Source organism: Sorghum bicolor, chromosome 3 (assembly GCF_000003195.3).
Source record: "Sorghum bicolor cultivar BTx623 chromosome 3, Sorghum_bicolor_NCBIv3, whole genome shotgun sequence".
Classification (NCBI taxonomy): domain Eukaryota; kingdom Viridiplantae; phylum Streptophyta; class Magnoliopsida; order Poales; family Poaceae; genus Sorghum; species Sorghum bicolor.
Genome location: NC_012872.2, coordinates 7,018,258 through 7,028,298, shown reverse-complemented (window position 1 = coordinate 7,028,298; position 10,041 = coordinate 7,018,258). Strand labels below are relative to the sequence as shown.

General features: G+C 48.9%; 2 protein-coding genes across 2 annotated transcripts; one reads left to right on the top strand and one right to left on the bottom strand.

Annotated features, from left to right (window-relative positions):
- LOC8073342 (16.9 kDa class I heat shock protein 1) lies at positions 4,166-5,036 on the top strand. The gene has a single exon (XM_002457366.2). It carries the CDS (start codon positions 4,339-4,341, stop codon positions 4,795-4,797), a length of 459 nt encoding a protein of 152 aa, XP_002457411.1. The 5' UTR covers positions 4,166-4,338; the 3' UTR covers positions 4,798-5,036.
- Positions 7,444-8,709, bottom strand: LOC8073341. Its single transcript, XM_021457773.1, has one exon. It carries the CDS (start codon positions 8,503-8,505, stop codon positions 8,086-8,088), a length of 420 nt encoding a protein of 139 aa, XP_021313448.1. The 5' UTR covers positions 8,506-8,709; the 3' UTR covers positions 7,444-8,085.

Here is a 10,041-nt window from a genome sequence, read left to right as displayed (position 1 = left end):
AAGCTCAGTGCGCTGCTTCGAGAAGCGTCGAGCATACTCTCGAAGAGTTTCTCCTGACTTCTGCTTGCATTTGCTAAGGTCCCACGAGTTCCCGGGCCGTATGTAGGTCCCTTTGAAATTTCCCTCGAAGACTTTGACCAAATCGACCCAGTCGTGAATTTGATTTGCTCGAAGTTCCTCGAGCCATCGATGGGCGGTGTCGAAGAGGAAGAGCGGTAGTTGTCTGATGATAGCTCGATCATCCCCTCGAGCGCCACCTAGCTGGCAGGCCAACCTAAAATCAGCCAACCATAATTCTGGTTTGGTCTCTCCATTATATTTCGCGATGCTGGTCGGGGGTCGGAATGGACTGGGCAGGGGCGTGCTGCAGATCGCCCTGCTGAACACCCGTGGGCCCGGTGGCTCGGGGGCCACCCGGTCCTCGTCGCTGTCGTACCTCCCACCGCGATGTGCGCTGTAACCGCGCTCTTCCGCATCTCCGTGCCGACGGCGTCGATTTTCTTCGATGTCATGCCGCACGTCGTGCCGACGCTGATTGTCGACGGGGAGAACGAGAGTGGTTTTTCTGCCTCGAGGAGGAGGTTGTTGATGGACTGATACCTCCTTTTCATTTTGAGGCTGCTCGTCGCGTTTTTCAGTGGCAGCTCCTCGCCGTCGAGAAGCCGAGCTTTCGGCTTGTTGAACTGCCGCCACCTGGAGCAATGTCTGTACCTCATCTCGAATGCGTCGAGCCTGGGAGTTTGATGGCTCTGGCATGTTACGCAGCAGCATCATTGCTGCCACTACGTTCTGGCCTGCTCGAGGGAAACGGCTGACAGGTTGCTCTGGCTCTGCGTCACCGATGATCTGTCGATGTACTTCTCGAGCGCGTCTGCGGACACTTCCGCCCGACGGGTAGGGCAGGTCTTGCTCAAGGATTTGTTCGAGCAGGACGAGGCGCTCGCGGTCTTCGTCGAGCTTCATCTTGAGCTCCCGCAGCTGCGCGAGACGCGCGGTTCTGTCTTCCTGTGGAGGGGGGTCGACCTATCCGTCGTTCCCAGGCGTCCTGGGGTCTTCTCGTGCCGCGGGGGCTCGACCGCCCGCAGCAGCATCTTGTGTCTCGTCGGTAGTTTCTACCGCCCTGTCGATGTGACAGCATTCCCTCGTAGGGTCGTAACTATCAGTCTCGGAGTCGGAGTCTGGTTTGGCGGCGTAGAAACACCCACCTCCCTCCTCCAGCAGTCGTTGCCTAAGTGAGGTGATTGTGTATCGCCCAGGGCCTAGGCGGCGGAGGCCTCGCACCTGGGAGAAATCCGGCAGTTCGGACGTCGGTCGGAATGTCTCGGAGTCGCGTGGGAGGACCATTGGTCTCTCCCCATTCGTCTGAGCATTTGGGCATATCGCTCTGGCGAGCGACGCCGCGGCGTTGTCTAATCCGAATGGCAGTGCCCTTCTTGGAGTGGACGACCCGCGTGGAAGTAGTTTAGTAGCGGGGGGGAGGGCGCGCGAGACGCGTCCCCTCTCGTTGTTGTACGGTGCTGAGCCGTCGCGCTCGTTGCTTTGACACATGGCGCTGCCGACTTGTGGCCCGCTTCCTGCTTCGCACGAGTTGTTGGTCGTGATGAAGCAGAGGGACCGCGGTGGTGCTGTCTGCGCCTCTTCTTAGGCGGGGAGGCGTGGTGGTGAGGGCGTCTCGGGGCCCTCAACCGTGCTGGCGCAACGCGGGCTCCTCCTGGTCCTCTGACTGAGAGCAAAATCATGTCGTAGCCGGAGCCCGTAGACATGAACTCGAGACTCCCAAACCAAATAACCGTGGAGCGCGGAATCGGCGAGGCGAGAGTTGCCATCTGGAAAGGAGTGGGAAATCGATGAAAAACACGCAGGACCCCTACCTGGCGCGCCAACTGTCGGTGTTTTCCCCACTGGGGGTCACACCAACGAGTAAATTTGTATGCGTGCTCCCTTTCCCAGATGGTGATGCAAGAAGACACTGAGATTTATCCTGGTTCGGGCAAGAGAAGGCCCTACGTCCAGCGGGGGGGAGAGAGTTGGTATTATCTTGCACCGAAGTGCTTGTACAGGGGTGAATACAAGCATGGTATGGAGTGTGTGAGTTCTACTGTGTATGGGTGTCCTGATCTATTCCTGAGTCCCTCCTTTTATAGTTCCAAGGAGTGACTCAGGGTACATGTATAGATGTCAGAGTAGGGGTCGATAGCAGCATGGAGCGCTGACCTACTCAAGGCTTCCGTACCGGCATGGCCTCGAACCGTCCCATCTTGATAGCCTAGTGATAATTACGCGTGCCCCTGCATTCTGCTCTGCGCGCCGTCTTGGATTGGTCTGGCAGATGCACGCTTATATGGCTCGGCGGCAAATCCGGCGGAGCGGTTACGGCGTGGTCAGTCGACCCCCGACTCGTCTCCAGGAAGGAGCCTGGTGAAGTCGAGGGTCGGACGTCGTACGAGGTGTCGATATCTAGAGCGCTGACCTTGGGTGTCTCGAGGGGGTCCCGATTTGACGTTCCATCCTTGTTTCCCGCGTCCTGACACGCCCTGGGTCGTCCGGTGGGAAGGCTGCAAAAAGAACGATGGGACAGAAGCCTGTTCCCTATCGCGCCTCCCGTGACCCGTGTGTTAGGTGGGGAAGCGTCAGGTGCATTAAATGCCCTGGCTCTCGTGCGCGCGTCAGGCGGCGGACAGTGTCCTTGCGCTCGACGCCTCTCGGTTCGCTCGAGCCCGCTTCCGTATTCGACGGCAGTTGTCGCTCGACCCTTGATCGATTCGCTCGACGCTATTTCCGTCTTCGAGGCTACGGCCGTCGATGGCCGCGCGTGTGTGCGGACGGAGCGTCGAATCGAGGAGCTAGTTTTATGTACGGATGGTCTCGTTATACGCATTGGTGAGGGTACCCCTTGTTGATACCCTCGACACATACAAACATAATAAAACTCCTTTACCCCCAACATGGCGATAGTACACACATCTACCAGCCTTATCAATGGCAAAGTTAGAGTTTTGTCAAACTTCTCATGCCATTGCTTAGGTACTTGTTTCAAGTCATATAAAGATTTTAGTAACTTACACACCTTACTCTCTTCACCTTCTACTACAAACCCATTAGGCTGATCCATATACATTTCCTCATCCAACTCTCCATTAACAAAAGTTGTCTTCACATCCACTCGATGAACAAGAAGACCATAAGAGGCAACAAGAAAATGTAGTGCTTGAATGGTGGTCAATCTAGCGACAGGTGAATAGGTATCAAAGATGTTTTTGCCTTTCTTTTAGGTATAATTGGTCTAGATGGTTTCTTCTCCTTTGCCTCCTCTTCTTGCTCGTTGTTCCTTGCACAAGTTGGAGGGTGAGAGCACTTCTTGCTCCACTCTAGCTATGGGTATGCTTGTGGATATTGTTGTAGCACCTTGAGGCTCCTCCTCTTTCTTTTCTTCTTCTTTGGATTCTCCTCCCTATGGGCGGAGAACAAGGAGGCGGACAGGGGCCTAGGCCCCTCTATGAACGTGAATTTCCACTATTTTTTAAAAAAGAATTCAAATAAATGTTGAACATTCAACACCGTTGTCGCTCCTAACATTAAAAAAAAATCAATTTCCTTGCTCCGCCCCTGCTCCTCCCTCTGGAGAGAGAAGGATTGATATGTGGAGCAAGAGAGATGGATTTTTAAATTTTTATTATTGCATCATATCACCGGATTTTTAAACTTTTCTTATTGATACTTAAAGTTCAATGTTATAGCCTCCAATGATTAACCGTTCAAACCTACATTTCGTCAGCATGCACCTTCTGATGATCTGATCATAGAAAATAAAAATCTGATTTCTCGAGGAGTATAGCAATCTGAAATATACAAAATATTAATATTTATTTGCATAATAATATAACCAGATTAATTATAATTTTTTTAATATAAAAATATAGTCAAAGATATAGACGGTAATAGACTTTTTTTATAAACTTATTAAATTTATATTATTTGACTTTCTGGAAAACTAGATTTTCAGTTTTATTTTAGACATGGGAGTACAGGTGGCACACTGGAAACGTGGCATCCAGCGAGCACGACGTAGACTGCTCTGGAACAATGTGGGACAGAGACAGAGACAACGGGAAGAAAGCTCTCGTCGCTCTGGAAAGCAAAAGAAGGCCAAGGGGAGAGCGGAGAGAACTCCAGACGATTCAGCGACCGCTCTTGACGATGCTATAAATAGATCACCACCACTCATCCCAATCCGCAGCAAATATCGCAATCAGACCAAGAACAGCACAGCGAAATCTTCCAACCCACAGACTCACTTCCCAGTTCGCACTCAGCTAGCATAGCAAATCAGAAGCAGTAATGTCGCTGGTGAGGCGCAGCAACGTGTTCGACCCCTTCTCCATGGACCTCTGGGACCCGTTCGACAACATGTTCCGCTCCATCGTCCCGTCGGCCGCCTCCGGCGACTCCGAGACCGCGGCCTTCGCCAACGCCCGCATCGACTGGAAGGAGACGCCCGAGGCGCACGTGTTCAAGGCCGACCTCCCCGGCGTGAAGAAGGAGGAGGTCAAGGTGGAGGTGGAGGACGGCAACGTGCTCGTCATCAGCGGCCAGCGCAGCAGGGAGAAGGAGGACAAGAACGACAAGTGGCACCGCGTGGAGCGCAGCAGCGGCCAGTTCACGAGGCGCTTCCGCCTGCCGGAGAACGCCAAGACGGAGGAGGTGAAGGCCGGCCTCGAGAACGGCGTGCTCACGGTCACCGTGCCCAAGGCTGAGGTCAAGAAGCCCGAGGTGAAGAGCATCCAGATCTCCGGTTGAAGAGCCATGGGGGCGGTGAGAGCTCGCGGCGTCGGATCTCCGGTTTCAGTTTCAGCTACGCGACTTGTGTGTGTGTGTGTGTGTCAGTGCGTGGTTACTCTGAGCTTCGGTATGTTTGGTGTGTACTGTTCAGTGTTTCATGGTGCTTCCTAGCAGTGTCTGTCGTGTACTTTGCCTGTATGTTGAGCTCGGCTCAGTATGTTCTGGGAGTGAATAAATAAAAAAAAATTAACCAGATATTGTCGCGTGTACTTAGTATACTAATCACCTGCTCCTGCTCTTGCTCTGTTTTATCACCTTTCGGGCTTGACTGTCTTTGTGGAGACCTCTCAGTCTGATCTGGAATTCTACCTAAGTTTTTATTGGTTCTAAGTTTTGTTGGAGAGATTAGACTACTAATAATAAAATTACCAAAGTTATCCTAACAGTAATAATTACATATATTATGAGTTAAAAAAGCTACTAAACTATAAATAATACATACTTCAACCATCATAGAATAAACGCATATCTCGCTGCTCTAACGCCTCTTAAAAGACGAATCTGTATAATTTAATATGGCCTAGTTTGTTCGTTTAAATTATCTACCGACAGTTACTAGAAAACTTTTTGGTTTTTTCGGTAGTATTTTTGTTTTTATTTGTTAATTATTATTTAATTATAAATTAATTAGGTTTAAAAAATTATCTTATAATTTACTTTACAGATAAACTATATAATTAATTTTTCTCGAGTTTTCCCCATTCTTCATCCATCGTTCTTATCCATCCATCCCCGCCTGCAGTCGCGCGGCGACCGCCCCTCCCTTCAGGCTTCAGCACTTCCCGCCCATCTGCCATGCTTTGCAGGCAAATCGGCCCCCGTCCTCCACCGAACCGAGTCCCTCGACGACCTTTCACCTCGAGGACGAACCTTGAAACATAAAAGTTATAAAGTATTTTTTATTTTTTTTATTTTCTCTCTCTTTATAATAATCTATCATTTTTTCCTTTTTATGTATGCTGCCAACCTCAATTTTATTTAGGCAATCATTCACTCAGATTTGATGTAGCGAACGATCACACTGTCTCCTTCCACCGCGCTTTTCATGGCTGATGTCATAAAAATATTTATTTTAAAATACTAGATGTAAATTTTACCACATAATTTTTAGTTATTAACTTTCTATATGTAACTTTTATGTCTAAATTTCTATACGTAACTTTTATATTTTGCTTTCTACACAATTTTTATATCTTGCTTTCTACACACAACTAGTAAATATCACTTATAACTATTAACTTTTATGTCTAACTTTCCCCACATAAGTGGGTTATTATATTTGTACATAACTTGTAGTTGTTGACTTGTATATTAAAATTAGTTTAATTAAATTATATGCTTAAATTTTGTTTGCAAATTTTATGTTTAACATTTTAAGTTTTCGCATATGTTAGAAGTTATATGTTATAAGTTAGTACATATAATTTTTATTAAAAAAAATCTTTGAAATATATGCAAGTGGAGGTCTAGTTTTGTTCGTCTTATGGAATAAAACACGCTAGTGTGTACTCCCTCTGTCTCACAAATAAATGTATTTCTTTAACTGTTACGATTTATGTTTGATCATTCGTCTTATTTAAATTTTTATACAAATAATAAAATAAATAAATTATTATAAAAATATATCTAAAAATAAATAAGTCATAAAAATATAAATAATATTTATAATTTTTTTTGAATAAGATGAATAGGCTAACATGAATCATAGAAGTTAAAGAAATATAATTATTTGTGGGATAGAGGGAGTACAGATTTGAAAAAAAAAATAAGTATTCTGCTTTTTAAATGATGACGTCATCCACGGGAAAAGGAAGCAAGGGAGGGACATGTCCGTACCGCTCAAAGCACCGGCCATCTTAAAAAAAAGGTATAGGTGGAATTGATGTTTTTTGTTGAAAAAAGAAAGTTTGCCATATCTGAAATTTATTTGCTCAATTTAATGAACGTTCGCTAATTAGCTTCTTCGAGAAATAGCACGTGAGGCCACAGATTTGCCTTTTCCGATCAGTATACGTTTTCAAATCCTGAACCCAATGGCCTCCTGATACAGATAAGCCCAATAAGCGGATAGGCCTCGATTCCTCAAGGTTTATCACAGAGGCGGGCCAATCTTCAGTCCAATGCAGCTGTTCAGCCCAGCCCAGCATGATGGCTGCAAAAGAGGCCAGTCTTCCTCGTCGCCGAAAGCAAAGATAGCGAAGATCCAAACGGACATGACCCCGGTTTCGTTGAACGTTTGTCGACTTGTGCGCGCTAAAGCAAAGCTGCTAGGAGTAGTTTTGTTCATAGCTTGGGCGCGGCTATCCAGAGATACTGCCAAGAAGCTCAGTCAGTCAGTCACACCGTTTGAGAAATTTTACAAATTTGAACTGAAATATTGGCAAAGAAGTTGGACTAATCATTGGGCTTGCTTTCTCAGAGTCCGAGGACGTAGATGCAGATCATTTTAATACAACTCATAAACACACACTAGGAGCCGTTGTTTTTCTCACCCATACTGGGCAGATTCTTTCCCGGATCAAATAACTTGTTCAAGTTGATGTATTTTTTTTTAAACGGACCGGCAGGAGAGCTGCCTGCTATATTAAAAAGAGGAGAGTACCAAGACAGGCAAAATACAAACACGAAAAAAAAACAGAACCCGCAGAGGGTGAAAGGAGAAAAATATACACAGGAGTGCCAATCAAAACCGTAGACGGTGGTGATTCACGAAATCGTCCAGGTGCTTTGCTCCTGCCATGATCCACACTCTCACCTCCTCCTTAATCTTTTGGAGAACCCCAAAGTTTGTGGACTCCGCTCGTTGGAAAATTCTAGCATTTCTTTCCTTCCAAATTTCCCAACAAATTAGGATGATAATCGACCGGAGGCCTCTCTTGTTTACACTAGGCACGTCTGATGTGGCTGTCCACCACCTCTCTAGGGTGTCGCTATGAGGCCAGACATTTGGCTGTAATTCATGGTTTGCTGTCCAAACGGCGATTTCACTCCACAGACGTTTCTAACAGGTTACATTCTATTCAAAAGCGAGAAAAAGCAGATCGTCCGCTGGTAGGAAAGAACAGAGACGACCCGGCGAGCACGCAAAGTTACAGGGCACAAGTGCATCTCAGAAAAAAAAAAATTGAAACACTGGGATACCGCCGTACGAAGTTGATCGGACTGACTGACGCACTTGAATGCTGAAGCTGAATCATATCCCAGCGCTTGCAATTCACATAATCAGACTTGCGATCAATGGATCGATCACTCCGGGATGGCGACGAGCATCGGCCGCCACGGCCGCCGCATGAGCAGCCGGCGGCGGAACCCGCCGAACATGAACCTCCGGTGGTGCACGGCCGCGGCGCCACGGTGGTGCGCGTCACCCGCCGCCGGCGACGCCGCCGCCGCGTCTGGCCGAGCCGGCAGCAGCATCGCCACAGGCTGGCCGTGCTTCTTGGCCGCCCCGCCATCGTCGCCGCCAGGCGAGCCGCAGTCGTGATCCGTCATCACGAGGAGCTGCTCCAAGGAGCTTCGGCTGAGGAGGCCGCTCTTCTCCCCCTCGCCGTCCTCCTCTGCCGCGGCCGGCGGCGGCTTGCGGCTCCTGCGGAGAAGGAGGCGGCGCACGAGGATCCACAAGCTCCTCGCCTTGGGCGGCTTGGTGAGCAGCCTTGCTACGGCCATTATTCTCCAATTCGTCGGTCGCTCCAATAATTGGCCCCTCTCTGATAATGTCTGATCAGTGACAGTGTTGTGGCCGGATAGTGGACGTGCTGTTATTATACTTATATACTAACCGTGTTCTTCCTCACATTTTAGGCGCTGGTGACCTGGTGTGCTACTGTCAGCTACTGGCCGCTTTAGATGATCCAGTCTAGGATTCTGAAGTTGAACCTGGAACGCCTATCTATCAGTTTCGTCATGGACGCATATGATATTCTCCAGGAGAGTTATCTGCATCAGTCCCTGTTAAACGCGACCATTTCCAACGTGGCCCTTGACTACTGTGTAGTAGTATAACAGCTACCGACAGACAACATCCAGGGCAGCTTCGCACACACTGCAGGGGTGTTGAGGTTCAGAGTGCAAAAACAAATTCCCTGATTTCTTTGTTTATTTACACGACGTGTAGCTTGGGAGGGCCGGGAACGCGCCACGCAGCGCCATTTGGAAGGGCGGGAGAGCGGCGCGGGGGCTGTTGTCTGCCCACTAGGCCAGAGAACAACTGCGTGGGCCAGCGTCCGCATCAGGATCACCGTCAGGACGCTAACTACCCGGGCGCTAGAGGACACGCGCGGTTTTTGGTGCGGGATATAGGAGAAGAGAAGACCCGACCCCAGGTACGGTGGTCGTGCCCGGACCAAACGGGTCGGCGTCGCCGCCATGGCTAATGGCGTCTCTTTATCGTCGGAGCGTTGTATTTTTATTTATTTTTACTTGTGGGTACGTCGCTGTCGGATCCCAGTTTTTGCACCGGGACAAAAACGGGATGCGTGCGTTGTTGGGCGATGGGATTTGACGCGTTCGTTTTTAAATTAAGTGTGGGGTGGTGCTGTGACTGGTTCAGAATGACGTGAACCGAATGGATATTTCTAGTGACAGTGTGGGGGAGTGTTTGTTGACTTTCTTTGTTTTGGACTATACTCACAAATGCAAAGTGTTTCTTTTATATATATATATATATATATATATATATATATATATATATATATATAAAAGAAACACTTTGGCCCGGTAAACAACTTTCTTTACCGAAGTAGCCCGTGGACTTGTAGAGACGTGGCACGCCATCCGGCCCGCGCCCCGTGCCCATTTCGCCGTTACGCACGCCGCCGCAGCGCCGAGTCCGCCCCTCCCTGCCCTGCCCCGCAACCACAGTCCGCAGATGGCCTAGGCGAGGAGGACGACGATTCCATTCGCCATTCAGGGCCCGCGACTCCAGGAGGCCAAGACAGGCCGGCGGCAAACCTGCGCGCTAACGTCTGACAGCGGCGAGGCGGCGATTGCCCGTCGCGGCGGTGGCGTCGCTCAAGCTGCCGCCTCGCGTGGCGAGACGGCTGGTTGTCTCCTGTTCAGGTACGCACATGCATTCCTGTATGTATTGCCTAAGCGTCAGAAGGTATGCCTGATAGATCCCCTACTGATAGCTAAATAGAACATGTGAATTGTGATACAACATATCTTAAGACTGCTAGAAACAGGAGCAATGTCGCAAACTCA